At 48.5% G+C, this 15,880-nt stretch overlaps 1 protein-coding gene across 1 annotated transcript; it reads right to left on the bottom strand.

Moving 5' to 3' along the window:
* Window positions 1-4,135: 4,135 nt before the first annotated feature.
* Window positions 4,136-5,071, bottom strand: LOC120401750 (olfactory receptor 51G2-like). The gene has a single exon (XM_039531957.1). The coding sequence runs from the start codon at window positions 5,069-5,071 to the stop codon at window positions 4,136-4,138; it is 936 nt and encodes a 311-aa protein (XP_039387891.1).
* Window positions 5,072-15,880: the final 10,809 nt, after the last annotated feature.

Genomic DNA, 15,880 nt, shown 5'->3' on the forward strand with positions numbered 1-15,880 from the left:
TTAACCAAAATCCCTCAAAATGTACAGCGCCACCTAGAGTCAAATGCACAGCGCCGTCTGAGGACCTGATCTGTCTGGAATGATCAGCACGGTAATTCTTCATTGCTGTGCTTCAAATATGCACAGGAAGGTTTTTACCCCTAAAGCATCTCAGGCCTCCCCCTGCCCCATCCAAATACATTCTGCACCCCCCAGGGGGGCTTGCCCACATTTTGAGAACCTCTGGACTAGATGATCTAATGGCTCCTTCTCACCTTACATTCTATGACTCTGTGAATCATTGTCTTGAGTGGATCGTTAATCTTGGCTGCAACTTAACAAGTTGCTCCTCTGAATGCTGAAAGGCACTCAACAAGGATAGACGCTGGCCAAGAAAAATCTGGACTGCCACAATAAAACGGGGATATATCATCTCTTTACCCTCTAAAACAGGTCCTTTCCTATCTTGGGGCGGAGGGGAGGGCTTACAATTGTCCCACTCTTTGAGTTGGGAAGAACACCCCGTCTATGATAAACGCTTATCACCAAACAGGTCTGACTGGACACCTCATTCTCTTCTGTTCAGAGTGTGTGGGGCTTCTGACCAGAGCTATAGAGTCACCCCCAGCCTCCTTCAAACTAGTAGGTTTATTAGAAACCAGCACAAAGCATTGGAGAAAATGGTTATAAAATACCAGGCAGCTGTCACATGTCTACACTCATCTGTCTCATGTATCACTACCAGCTAAGTTAGACAAGCTTTGCTCTGGGGACAGAGAAACAGAACTGGCCCAATTTAAATTTTCTTGGGAAACCAGTGAGCTCTTGGGACCCAGCCCAGTTTTCCTATGTCCCTGAGATCATCGTATCATCTGTTTGCCCCTTTCTTGTGGAAGCAGCCTGTGCTGAAACCTGTGTGAGCCTGGACCCAGTCACCATAATGCTCAGCCATGTCCATGGTAAAGAGCCAATTTGTGGAGCTGACCTTTGCCCTCTGACTGCTTTCTCCCAGCCAGACATCTAAGATGAGGCCCCCGTGGCCATTGCTACATTGCTTCTCAGTTAGACCCATTCAGCCCCAATGGCTGCAAACACTGTTTTGGTGCCTGTGCTGAAATGCTCGGCCTCTCTCTGATACTCCGTCACTCTCCTCAGAAATCCATTACTTACCCTTCACTGTCACCCTGAGCACCCGCACATCTGCCACAGACACCACAGTGCTGGAGTCACGGGGCTTCCCAGAAGCAGCTGTCACAGGGACTGTGGTAAGAGGCCTTTTATAGAGAAATGTCAGCGGTGTTGCTCTGTGGAACCCTGACATAGCCCTGATCTTAGGGTCTCAGAGTCTCTGATCACCTTCAATGTCTTTATCCTCCCACCACCCCTGTGAGGCAGGGCAGGGCTTTTATCCACCTGTGCAGAGGCTCAGAGACAGCCCATAGTTTGCCCACAGTCACACAGGGCAAGGGAATCAAACCCAGCTGTCTTGAGTCACAGAGCAGTGCCTGGACCCCAGGCCCAGCCTTCCAGCCATCTGAGCGGTGACAGGCCCGGCTGAATTCTCTGCTGTGCCAGCAGAGCTTCCCTCTGTGCTGCAGAGAGTGGGGATGGCAAGAACCCAGTTACAGGGGTTTGATTCTCTGGCCTGTTCTCCCCCTGCCTCAGCAGTGTTTATAGCAGCCTGGGGGCTGGGCTGACCTTTGCTTCGTGGTAATGGCTTCCAAGGTTTCAGCCCAATCCGGCCACATCCCTGAGGATTAGTGTGACCCAGAGTGTCCCTTTGTGGACTGAGGTGGCCCTGCAGGCTCCCTGCCCCTTCCCTCTAAGGTCCTTGCCATGACTTACTCTCAGCCTGGGATACTTAAAACAAGAGCCCCATTTTTGGGGTCACATTTATTCAGTCTTCTCCAAAACACAAGGTCTCCTACTCTGCAGCCCCAGCCTCCTCCTTTACTCAGGATCACCCCCACCGCGCTCCTTGCTGGGGTCAGCGTTGGTTCAGGCTTGCCGCACCCGCTGCCCCATCTCTGCCCTGCGGCCCTCGCCCCCTGCTCCTCCACTTCCCCTGAGTCTCTGCCCCCCAAGTCTGGCCGGAGCTGGGCCGTGGTAAGGGGCCTTTTACAGAGAAATATGGAGAAATGTCCGAGGTGCTGCTCTGTGGAACCCTGGGAGCCCAGGCTGCGGTGGGTAGGCCCAGATTTTCCACCCCTAAGGGGGTATGTCCTGCGGGGCGGTGACACAGGCTGGGGGCTGCTCTCAGCCCCCACACCCAAGGCAGGTGGAGGGCCTGGGGCTCCTCAGTGTCTCTGGCTCCCTGGACGGCTCTTACCAAGGGCCAGCTTCGGCTCCCAGCCTGGCCGGGGCCAGAGCCTATGGGGAAGAAGAGGTGGGGTTGCCAGTTTTTACTCACAGAAAACCAAAGACCTTTGCCCCGCCCCCTGCCCCGCCCCTCCTCTGAGGCCTCACCCCTGCCTCGCCCCTTCTCCTAGGCCCCGCCCCCCCGCTCACTCCATCTCCCCTCGCTCTGTCGCTCACTCTCCCCGCCCTCACTCACTTGCTCATTTTCCCCAGGCTGGGGCAGGGGGTTGGGATGCGGGAGTGGGTGAGAGCTCCAGCTTCGGGTGGGGGCTCTGGGGTGGGGCAAGAAGTGAATACTTCAGTATGTGGGAGGGGGCTCAGGGCTGAGGCAGTGCGTTGGGATGTGGGATCAGGTGAGGGCTCTGGCTGGGATGCGGGCTCTGGGGTGGGGCCAGGGATGAGGGGTTCAGGGTGCCGGAGGGCCTCTGGGCTCGGGGGTGGAGCCGATGGGTTTGGAGTATAGGAGGTGGGCTCTGGGAAGAGACACAAGGTTGGGGTGTGGGAGGGAGTCAGAGATTCAGGCTCCGGGCGGCACGTACCTCAAGCAGCTCTCAGAAGCAGCATCATGTCCCCACTCTGGCTCCTACGGGGACGTGCAACCAGGTAGCTCTTCATGTTGTCTGGTCTTCAGGCTCCACCCTACAACTCCCATTGGCTGTAGTTCCTGGCAAATGGGAGCTGCAGAGCTGGTGCTTGGGGCGGGCGCAGCGCGCAGAGCCCTCTGGATGCCCCTATGCCTAGGAGCTGGAGAAGGGACGTGCCACTGCTTCTGAGAGCCACACGGCACCATGGCAGGCAGGGAGCCTGCCTTAGCACTGCTGTGCCACCGACTGGACGTTTAATTGCCCCGTCTGTAGTGCTGACCAGAACCACCAAGGTCCCTTTTTCACCAGGCAGTCTGTTCGAAAACCGGATGCCTGGCAAACCTAAGAGGAGGAGAAGTGGGTAGCGACTCAGGGGAGGTCACCCTACACTGAATGGGCTAGGCTGGGGTAGGAGCTAGCTGTGCCTCTGTGTGGGAGCTGAGGCCAGTTTCCACCCCGTTGCATTGCTGGAGCAGCACAAATGGAGCAGATGGGGAGGGAACCTTGGCCTGAGTCTCTTGCCAGGACGCCTGTGTGTCAGACCCTCACTCACACATGCAGCTCTGCCCTGCCTCGGTGGGGAGTGGACTCAGCAAGCATATGGTGTGCAGAGCCATCCTCAGCGGTGGTGCGGGTGGGCTGCCTGAATGGCCTCTCCTGACATGGTCTCTAACATGACTCAGTCACAAACACGTGGCTGAGGGTGTAGGGGAAAGGTGGATGTCCATGCCCCTTGAATAGCTCCTGTCCACAGCTGGTGCAGCCCCATGGATCACGCAGCACCCAGAGGGCAGCTTTTCTCATGGCCCATGGATGTTTAACCAGAGACAGGACAATGACAGGCCAGGTGTAATGGGAAACAACATCCCCATCTCTTCTCTTTATTGACTGTATCCACAGGAATTCTGTGGTCAGAGCAGGCACTGATACAGCTCTTTATGGGCCAACATCCCACCTATCCCCTGGCTATGGATGAACACAGTCACTTTGTAAATGTTGCTGCCAGGCTTGGTCTCCTTCCTCCAGTGCCCTGTCCTCCCTCACCAGCCCCTCTCCCATTGCTCCAGATCATAGATCCCGTCTGAACCTTTCTCTACAGAGTGGAGATCACTAGCTCATGTCCTCTCAGATGCAAGTGTCCAGGATGGAATAGGTGGCCTGTGTTTTTTGTATCCCATGTCACCAGCACTGGAGCTGGGTGATGAACTGACCCTTCACTTGACAAACACCCTGATTATCCTCGCACAAAGGTGTTTGCTTTTCACGCTGTACACAATTGGGTTCATCAGGAGTGGGAACACTAGGTAGACGTAGCCAATGAGAATCGGAAGCAAGGGAGAAGAGTTCTTCATGAATCTGTGTATCACAGACAAGCCGAGCACTGGTGTGTAAAAGAGCAGAACAGCGCAGAAGTGGGAGACACAGGTGCTCAGGGCCCTGAGGCGCTCCGCATGGGACGTGATGCTCAGCACTGTTTTGAGGATCATCACATAAGAGAGGAGGATGAGCAGCGAGTCCAACCCCACCGTGGAGATTGTAACAAACAAGCCATAGATGCTGCTGACTGTGATATCTGAACAAGCCATCTTCATGACCTCCTGGTTTATGCAGTAGCAGTGGGAGAGGACACTGGTTCGACAGTATTGGTAGCGTTTCAGGAGAAAGGGGAGTGGGAATATTACGGCCACCCCTCTTAGCACAAACAGTAGCCCCATCTTGACTATTCTTGACGGGGTTAAGTTAGAAGCATATCTCAGCGGGTTAGAGATTGCAACGAAGCGGTCAAAGGCCATCAACAACAGCACGGAGGATTCAGTGAATGAAAATGAGTGGATGAAGAACAGCTGGGCAAAACAAGCATCAAGGCTGATCTCCCTAGAGTTAAACAAGAATAGGCCCAGTGTTGACGGTATGGTTGATATCGATAAACCAAGGTCTGTGACGGCCAACATGGAAAGGAAAATGTACATGGGCTCATGGAGGGTTGGATCTGTTTTTATAATGAACAGAATGAGTGAATTTCCTAATATTGAAATAACATACATTAAAAAGAAGGGGATAGAGATCCAGAGATGGATCTCTTCCTGCCCAGGTATCCCGGTGAGAAGGAACACTGCAGTGTTGAAGTTGGTGTCATTGACAGCTGACATAATGTCCTGGGCAGGTCCCAGGAGTTTTGAACTTTCCTTCCTAAAAGGAAAAAGAACAGAAGACTAGATGATATTTAACGAGACATCTTTCTGTTCTGAGTGCAAGTCTAGAGATTCCCAGGAGCTCAAGGAAGATCAGCAAAAACATAGTCTTGAATTTACACCACTGGTGGGAAGAAAGGCACTGCCAGACTCGATTAGACCTGCAGTCCATCTAGCCCCATATCCAGTGGCCAACATGAGATGCTGCAGAGGAAGGTAGAAGAAGCCCTGCAATAGGCAGCTATGCTCCCAGGGAAACTTTCCCCCTGTCACTCACTAGTTAGACATATTTTGTGGTGTAAATCAGGAGGTTTAGAGCCCTTCCAGACTTTCTAAAAACAATCCTCATTCCTGTAATTGTATTTTCTAGCTACCCATATAAACATCCTGTCCCTCTTTGAATCCTACTAAACTCTTGGTTCCATTGATATCTTGTGGCTATTGGTTCCGCAGCCTACTTGAGCACGGTGTGATTTTATAATCGTGACCTTCCCACAAACACCCTTTCTGGCCCTCCACTTCTGAGTGTGGCCCATTGTATCATGCCATAGCAAATGCATGGTGAAAACTTATCCATGTAGCCCAGTTGGCCAGCTTATCTGTATTATATTCACTGCTTTTCTTTATATTTTGTGTTATTATATTCAACTGTAATGCAAGGACCCTACAGGCTCGTATCCTGTAAGACTTTGTCTTCAGCAGTTAGCATGAGGCCTGAGGCCTATGAACTTTGGCATAAATAAACTTAGGTAACCCATAAGTTATGGGGAACTGGAAGTAAAGTGTAGGGGGCAAATTTTATCCATAACCACATCAACCAACCATAGAACATGAACTAACACCAGCTTCTGGAAGGTTTCAGTTGGAACATCTGACCACAAAGGTGCCATGACAACGAATTCACATATATGACAATGAGGTGAAATCATTAATACACTAACCTATAGAAGAAGGACATCTTAACATTGGTAAGGGAAGGATATACGTATAATGAAGAGGGGAGAAACCCCTATTAAATATTCATTAGACATGGTAACGTCAGAATAACATATTATAAAAGTGGCATCCCAGGGCCACAGGGGAGAGAAATGTAGACCTTGGTAGGGGCCAGAGTGATGGCCACTGGTGAAGATGAGACTGGCGAAGGTGATGAGGAAGATAATGGCTAACGTTTCAAGTTGTTCTGCAAGGGATGGTGTCAGTATGGATATTCAGATGTACTATCTGTATTATCTCTGTCTACCTGACTGAGTTACAGTTACAATGCTTTCTAAAGCAAAAGTTATATCATTTACACATCTATGATGTAGCACATACATAAATCCATTCTTTCCCCTCTGATCTTCCTTCAGAGATGATTTCTCAGGTTAGAGTGGGACTTAAAATGTAGCGTCTGTCATCTGGATTTCTTCACAACCTGAAAAGTTCGCAGCATCTCTGCCCTCATTCAATCATTTGCCAGCAAACAAAAGTCTAGTAGCTGCTCTGTCCCTGGGTTAATAGCTGACTGGTTCTCCTCAGGTTCGGTTCTGTCAGTCTGTAGCCTGTAGCCAGAGTGGCAACAGGCATTCTGATCAGTATGGAAAATATTCATGCCCTGGGTTCTCACTCTCTATTTTTCAACATTTTTCATTTGTGGAATCCTAATAAATTTCAAATGGGGTGTGAATACCTTTGGAAATCTTAGACATAGTCTGCAAACCACCAGTGGGTCGCAGATCACAGGTTGAAAACCACTGGTCTAGTGCATAGTACATAGTAACCCCAACACCTGTTCAACATGAAGAGGGTTTACAGGAAGTAGATTTCAAAGTCAAATGCATGTGGAACTTCATTTCCCACGTGAAATAGTCTACTGCTCTCTGACGGCCGATGTCCTGTATTCGTAAAATCCATAGCACCCGGGAATGGCATTGGGACAGATATGGAGCTGAGCTGCCACAATGAATGTGTATGTTAAACCCAGTTCTTGGGATATTTGCTGTAGGACTATATTGGGTTAACTATTGGGATGTTGATGTTATGGCTGTATTGCGAGAAACCAGTATGGCTCATCTTAGTTTAATAGGAGCCTGCTGGAAAACAAGCAGGAAGGGAAGCAACAGCTCAAGAAAAGCCATTGCTCAGTCAGCACTTCAAGGAGGTTCAGAGACCCCACAGAAGCTACAAGCTGGGAAGACCGTATTTCCGGACTCCAGCCACGTTACACAGACTATTTTGCCATCACTGGGAGTCTGTCCAGAGCTGGGGCAGCTGTTACTGAGAAGCTCTTCAGACTGACAGTCACAGACAGTTCTGGGGAAGTCTGAAGGCCCTCGGCCTGCCTAAGTCCCCATCAAAGTGGGAGGATTTGGGGTCAGAGATGTGTATAGACTGTTGTTTGAAAACCCTCTTGTTCTCCCTACTGTTCAGATTAAACAGTATTTTGGTTCCAGAAGGCTGGCTGGTCACTCGTCTCACCACTAGTCCCAGAGGGAAGAACTACAGGTGCCGAACCCACTCGGCCCTGCTGGGCAAGCACAATCATCCCACAGTGTGTTGTAGCCCAGGGCTCAGTTTGATGGTGGGAGGATCGCTGGACTCCACCCCATGACATGGAAGGGTAGGAGGCCTGACATGTGACACTCAGAGACCAGAGAGGGGGCAGAGATGTAGGTAGCCCTATAACTGTGAAGGGTATCTAGAGGGCAGAAATGCTGCAGCCCTCAGACAATCAGGAAACAGAAATATGCCTCACCTGACCTGTTACCACAGAGCAACACAGCTCTGAATTCCTGTGTTCACAATCGAGCCAAAGAATAAAAGCTTAGAAAATACATTTGCTGATTAAATTTCCAGGAGTAAATAAACCTGAGGTGATTTGAGAATGAGTCACTGATATTCTGTGGGGTCTCCTGTCACTCTGCCCCTGGCAGGATCGGGTCCAGAGCACACGGCACCTCCAGAAATGGGACCCCTTGAGAAATCCTGACTCGGGGCATGAGGGTTTTAACACTCCAATTTCTGTGTAGCTTGAATGACCCACCGAGGAACCTGGGTACATGTTGGGGAGGGGCTCCCAAGCTACCTAGCGCTGCCTGCCCTCCAGCCCTGTCACTGAGTCAGCCCGACAGCCCAGCTGAGTCCTCTGCTGCTGCACAGAACATCTGCAAATGGAAACAGCTTGCAGCCTTTCCCCTTCACTTCGCATTTTTAAGATAGTGAAACTTGCCAACGTACCCAATTCCTGCTAGAAGGGGAGCTGCCAGAGGTCTTCATCCTAGAGGACAAGAAGTCATTGGAGAGGTCGCACAGGCAGCAGGCAGTGTCTGTTCAGACAGGGAGGGAACTGTCTTTATGAAGCCTGTCTGCACATTCCCTTGGGGGCCACTTGGCCATCAGGGAACCTCAGCTGCTTGGCTACCTGTGCACCAGCTGTAACCCTTGGATCGTTCCAGTAGGGGGAAAACTTCCTACCTGTCAGGGTGGTTAAGCACTGGAATAAATTGCCCAGGGATGTTGTGAAATCTCTGTAATTGGGGATTATTAAGAACAGGTCAGACAAACACCTGTCAGGGATGGTCTATATAATACTTCGTCCTGCCACGAGTACAGGTGACTGGACTAAATGCCCCCTCGAGGTCCTTTCCAGTCCTACAAATTTACCTGTGGAATAAACAGAGGGACCCAGGATCCAAAAATCCCCAAAGTTAGGCACAGATCTCAGTGATCCACTGGTAGCCAAACCCACCCCCAATCTCTGGGCCTCCATGACTGCTCTAGGACCCTCTCCAGCTCCCTGCTAGCACAGGCTAGAGATGTGCTAATAGAGTTTGTCACAGCAGGACCTGCTGAAGCTGTTTAGAGTAGCTGATGGGCACAATATTCCAGCCATAGACTGATCGGAAGGTTTCGACATTTCCATGCCCAGAGTACAGCCATAGACTCCATCAGTGAAATCTTCCTTTACGTTACAAGGAAGAGGCAGGTGAAAAGCCTCCAATTTCTCTTGGGGGTCCAGGCAGTTGCAGCTGGGCAGCATCATGGCACCTGAGCGTACAGAGAAAAATGAGCCATTTTCTGTGAAAACTCACCCTGAAATGTGGATGAAAAGGAAACATTTTAATTTGTGTCAAAATTTTTCAGGGGGGAAAAAACTCTGTTTTCCAGCCCAGCTCTAGCTTAAATCATGCACCTCTGTCCCTCATGATACAGGACCACACTCCTAGGTGGCAGCACTAGACCCCATCAGCCTCCCATGCTCAGCCCCCCTGGACATCTGCTAAGGTGGCTATGCCAGCTCTGTAAGAGAGGGATCCCTGGAAATGGCTTATCTGCAGCAGCCTATCTCCATCAGTGGAACAATTTAGAAACACGACAAAGGCCAGACTGGGTCAGCCCAATGGTCCATGTAGCTCGGTGTCCTGTCTTCTGACAGCAGTTGGTGCAGATGCTTCAGGGGGAATAAACAGAAAATGGCAATTATCAAGTGATCTATCCCCTGCCATCTGCTCCCAGCTTCTGGCAGTCAGAAGTTTAAAGACACCCGGCGCATGGGGCTGTGTCCCTGACCATCTTGGCTACTAGCCATTGAAGGACCTACTCTTCATGAACTTATCTGATTATTCTTTGGCTTGGTTATACTTTTGGCCTTCACAACATCCTTTGGCAGTGAGTTCCACAGGCTGGCTGCACACTGTGTGAAGAAATACTTCCTTTTATTTGTTTTAAAAGCTGCAGCCTATTAACTTCATTGGGTGACCCCTGGTTCTTGTGAAGGGGTAAATAACACTTCCTGATTCACTTTCTCCACAACACTCATGATTTTATAGGCCTCTACCATATCCCTCCTTTCCAATCTGAACAGTCCCAGTCTTTTAAATCTCCCCTCATATGGAATCTGTTCCATACCCATCATCATTTTTGTCACCTTTTTCTGTACCTTTTCCAATTCCAGTATAACTTTTTTGAGATGGAGCAACCAGAAGTGCATGCAGTATTCAAGGTTTGGGCGGACAATGGATATATAGAGAGGTAATATGATATTTTATGTCTTATTTTCTATCCCTTTCCTAACGGTTCCTCACATTGTGTTAGTTTTGATTTGGTTTTGGTTTCTGACTGCTGCTGCCCATTGAGTGGATGTTTTCAAAGCACTATGGGTAATGACCCCAGGATCTCTTTCTTGAGTGGCAACAGCTAATTTACACCCCGTCATTTTGTATGAATAGCTGGAATTACGTTTTCAACGTACATTACTTTTCCTTTGTCAACACTGACTTTCATCTGCCATTTTGTTGCCTACTCACCCCGTTTTGTGAGATCCCTTTGTAAATCTTTGTAATCTGCTTGTGACTTAACTATTTTGAGTAATTTTGCCTCGAATGGGAATTTTCCCACCTCACTGTTTATCCCTTTTTCCAGATCACTTATGACTCTGTTGAACAGCACTGGGCCCAGTACAGACCCCTGGGGGACACCACTAGTTACTCCTCTCCATTCTGAAAAATGACCATTTATTTCTACCCTTTGTTTCCTATTTTAACCAGTTTCTAATCCATGAGAGGACCTTTCTTCTTAATTCATGACCATTGACTTTGCTTAAGAGCCTTTGGTGAGGAACATTATCAGAGGGTTTCTGAAAGTCCAAGTACACTATATCCTCTGGATCCCCCTTTCCTATGTAACCCTTCTGCCAGGCCGAGTTGAGAGCAGCAGGGGCCGGGTTCAATACATAGGGGTCCCTTCCCTACAACGCAATGCAAACCAGCTCGAGCCCCCACCCAGTGACCTGGGAAAATCTTACACACACCCCTGGGTGCCTCAAAGAGGCAATACTTCCCCTCTCGCAAGCACAGAGTCTCGGTGTAGCAGAAAATGTTTAATAACATGAGATAAACAACATAGCATTAAATTGGGAAAACACCTCAACTAGGCTGGGTCCTTTTCCCTGGGCTCTTGAGTCCAGCAACCCCCAAATCACCTCAAGACTCCAAAGTCCAATACCTCAAATGTCCCAAGAATCCAGCAACCCAAAAATCACCCACAGTCCCAAAAGTACCACAACCCAAAAGTCTCTGTCCAGGGTCACTGCAGCCCCAGAGGTCAAGAGTCTATCTGCAGGGGTTCCCCCCCCACCAGCCTGGGTAGAATGGGGCACCTTACGTGGTCCGGGGCCGACTGCCCTGCCTCTCCGTGGGATTCTGCTTCTGCCTTCCCCACGAACTGCTCAGCTCCGCACCGCTCTGCCAGCCGCTCTGCTCCACCAGCCGTCCCGTGATCCACTCCAGCCGTTCCCGCAAACTGCTCAGCTCCTCTCATTCCATGGGCACTCCAACTGTCCCACAAACTGCTCTGCCCCGCCAGCTGCTCTGCTCCACAACATAGCTTCAGGCTCCCCCACTAGTTAGCACAGCTCTTTAGTGATTTCAGCTCTTAGTGAGTTCAGCTCAATAACCTATAATTTAGATTCTTAAGGGAATCAAAAATCAGCTCTGATAGCCAACACTGGACAGAGAAGGAGGTGCAATTAGTGCTTCTGGCTCACACAAGGAGCCCACTCCCTTGTCTAGCGAGTGCCACTCAATTGATGGTGAGAGTCCCTGTCACAAAGCAGTTTCACAGTTCCTCATCCACACAATCAGGGTGACAACACTCCACTCCTTCCGCCCCAACAACAAAGAAACTGGGGATCCCACAGCTGCCAAAGCAACCATCCCAGGCTGCCGTGGGCTATGCCAGGCGGGGTGGGTGTGGCTATGCAAACACGATCAGCCCCTGAAATTCTTTTCCACACTTGCCATAATTCACCACCAGATGTCAGGGCAGAGCTCATCCTGACTCTGCTTACACCTACATGTACCAAGATCACCTCTGGAGTCTTTTTTAAAAATCAGCATCACATTAGCTCTCTGCCAATCATCTGGTACAGAGGTTGATTTAAGTGATACGTTACATACCATGGTTACTATTTTTCCAATTTGATATTTGAGTTGCTTCAGAACTCTTAGGTGAATCCCATCTGGTCCTGGGGAATTATTACTGTTTAATTGATCAATTTGTTCCAAAAAACTCCTCTAATGATACTGCAATGTGGGACAGATCCTCAGATCTGTCCCTAAAAAGAATCAGGTGAAAACCGATGCATTTATCCTCCCTACAATAGCTTCATCTTCCTTGTCTGTTCCTTTAGTACCTGAATCGTCCAGTGGCCCCACTCATTGTTTAGCAGGCTTCCTGCTTCTGATGTATTTTGGAAAAAAAAATGCTGTTAATTTTTGTGTCTTTTTTTAGTTGCTTTTCAAATTCTTTTTTGGCCTGCCTAATTATACTCTTAAACTTGACATGCCAGAGTTTATGCTCCTTTCTATTTTCCTCAGTACCATTTAACTTCCAATTTTTAAAAGATTTCTTTTTGCCTCTAACCACCTCTTATACTCTCGTGTTTAGCCACAGTGGTGTTTTTTTGGACATCTTACTGGGATTTTCTTGTTGTTGTGGTTATTTAGGGGGATATATTTCATTTGAGCTTCTATTATGATGTTGTTCAATTATTTCCATGCAGCTTGCAGGCACTTCACTCTTGTTATTCTTCCTTTTAATGTCCGTTAACTAACTACCTCATTCTTATGTAGGTCCCCTTTCAAAAGTTAAATGTTACCGTGGTGAGCTTTGTAGGTATTTCCCTCCCTACTAGGATGTTAAATGTAATTACATTATAGTGACTATTACCAAGGGCTGCAGATATATTCACCTCTTGGACCAGACCCTGTGCTCCACTTAGGACTAAATCAAGAATTTCCTCTCCCCTGGTGGGTTCCAAGACTAGCTGCTCCAGGAAGAAGTCATTAGTGCTGCCTAGAAATTTTCTCTCTGCATCCCGTCCTGAGGTGACATGTACCCAATCAACACAGGGATATCCCCTATTAGTATTGGGATCCCCTATTAGTATTGGCTGTTTTTTCTAAATGCTCTGCTCTAGGAACTATTGTGGGGCTGGTCTCTGGCCTGTGCTGTACAGAGAGTCAAACTAGATGATCACCATGGACTTGGACTTGGAATTCATGAATCGTTCTCCTTAGGTCCCCTTAAGTGGAACCCATGGGAGCCCCAGTTCTCATTGGACAGTACTAGAGAACAGACCCCCCCATATGGCTGTATCTTCCCTGCCCTGTCTTGATATTCCAAGGAAGCTGGTGCATTTTTCCAGTCCAACCCCCCATCCCCACGCCCCCACCCCACACACACACACTGGGCTCACTACAGCTAAGCAACTGAAGCTCTTCGAGTTCCACTGGAGTCAAGGCACTTTACTGAAGTGGGGACCTCAGTAAATAACCTGCTGGCTGTAACCTTGGTCCTTCTTTGTCCATCTCCTATGCACCACTGTTTGCCCCTGCCATGTGCCAGGCTGGAAATTACATTGCCAGCCCATTGGCACAAGGACTAGGGTCTAAATTTTATCACTGGGGGTTAGTTGCCTAGACACTCTTTGAAGATATAGGCCCATGTCATTATATCTGAGCCTGGCACACTTCTCCCTGAGGTCCTGCCCCTACGCCACCCCTTCTCCCTGAACCCCTGCCGCCATCCCGCTCTTCCTCCCCAATCCCCTGCCCCCACGTGGCCCCTTCTCCCCGAGGCTGTGCCTCCATCCTGTCCCTTCTCCCCGAGTCCCCCACCCCACACTGCCTCTTCTCCCCAAGGCCCTGCCCCCACCCCACCCCACCCCCATGGGGGTCTGCATGTACCTTAAAAAATAGCCTTGGTTTAATGATGCCCCCACATGCAGGTCTAGTACCCAGAAAAAGTGGACGATTGTGACCTAAACCTGACGAGAAATGTTACGCTGAGTTTTATATTGCCTGCTCCGACCAGAGTACAGCGTACTGCCAAAGACAACGGCAACGCCTGGCAGGTTGTGTCAGGCAGACTTGTAGCCCATGAAGAGGTACCTGCGTGCACTGTCTGCCTGTTGCTTTCTCACAGACGCATACACACACGCTGCACAAGGTAGGCTGTGCATCAGCAGACATGTGGCATCAAGTGACCTGGGTCTAGGCTCTGCTACTGACTTGCTGTGTTGTCTTGGCCCAGTCAGCAAATTCAGAAAAAATATTTCTTTTGAAAATTTGGACCAGCTCTAATAATAATACAGGAATGGCTGTCGCTCTAATTCCCAGATTTATCAAAAATAAAACTCCACAACTCAGTTTACTTTTATTTATTTAAATTCTACATGAAAAATAAGAGGGTTATCAAGAGGTCACAAATGTGTTACAAACAGAACAGTTTGTACTATATAATTTCAGTATTATGACCCTCCAGAGTGCAAAAATCTTGAGTCAGGTCCCATAAAAATCGAGAGATTGGTTCCAAAACTATGATTTAAAAAAAAAAATTTGGATTCTGTTTATTCACCTTCTGGGTTTTCAATCTTTAAGATGCACTTGGGTCACATTTTTTCTTTTCCGAACAACCATGAATGTCAGAAACATACTTATTGTTGTCATGGTAGCTGAGAGTCTCATATAATCACCTGACTCCAGCAGTTGAGACTTTGCATCAAATGTAGCGAATCTCCTGATAAAATGCAAGCATGGGCAATGTTGTGTGAATGTGTACAGTAAATGGAGATATCCTTAGTCATACTGAGCAGAGAATTGCTTAATCAGATTTTCTTCTGAAAATTCTCCTCTCCCTGCCTCTGAATTGAACAGTGCCAGGGTGGAAGATGGTGGCACAAAAGAAAATAAGAATGGCCATACTGGGTCAGACCAAAGATCCATCTAGCCCAGTATCACATCTTCCGACAGTGGCTGGTGGATGTTGACAGACAGACACCTGGTCTGTGGACCAGTCTGTGATGTTATTGATATAAATTGGGACCATATAGAACATGGATTGCAACCAAGGTCCTGCAGTGGCACCAAATCTTAGATAAAGGGGGTCATCTAAGGTGTCTAAGACCAGATTATGGGTTGCTGGTTATAATTATGCTGTCTGTATGTCTGTATCATTTTTAGTTGAAGTTATGAATGTTGGCTCTATGCTGTCTGTATTTCAAGTTTGTGCTGTGCTTCTGGGGGAAGCCTCCCAGACAAGCTGGTGTTGGCTCTGCTTAGCCTGCTTGATGGCGCATTAAGGACCATCAGCTACACAATTGACCCATGGAGAGAAGGCAGACACGCCTTGTGACTCAGCAAGGTATGCAGAGACTTGTCCATGTGACTGCAGACTCCATTTTGCTGTGATTTTCCACAGTGAGAACAAAGAGATTCTTACACCTGGAAAAGCCTATATAAGGCTGATGCTTCATCTCCATCTTGTCTTCAATCCTGCTTCTTACCTCTGGAGAGACTTTGCTACAAACTGAAGCTCTACACAAGGGACTGAGGACCCATCCCAGCGGGGGATGTTCCAGAGACTTGATTTGAACCTGCAGTTTATGCCATCGCTGCTGCAAGCCTGAACTAAGAACTTTGCCATTACTGTATGTAATCGATTCCATTTAACCAATTCTACCTCTCATCCCTACCTTTTTCCCTTTGTAAATAAACCTTTAGATTTTAGATTCTAAAGGATTGGCAACAGCGTGATTTGTGGGTGTGGAAGCAGGGAAAGAATTAATAAGGATTTGAAGGGGATTTTAATGCATGTCAGTCAGTTAGCAAGAGTCAGGCCATATTGTAACCCTAATGACGTGAGACTTGTAGAAGCAAGGATAGTGCGAGGCGAGAGGACAAGAACTGTGTACAAAGTTATTACGACCTTGCAACAGTCTAACCA

This window comes from Mauremys reevesii, linkage group 1 (assembly GCF_016161935.1).
Source record: "Mauremys reevesii isolate NIE-2019 linkage group 1, ASM1616193v1, whole genome shotgun sequence".
Taxonomy (NCBI): domain Eukaryota; kingdom Metazoa; phylum Chordata; order Testudines; family Geoemydidae; genus Mauremys; species Mauremys reevesii.

What these genes read in the sequence shown, in the direction of transcription:
- LOC120401750 (XM_039531957.1), bottom strand. Translation starts at nt 5,071, where the DNA reads ATGTCAGCTGTCAATGACACCAACTTCAACACTGCAGTGTTCCTTCTC.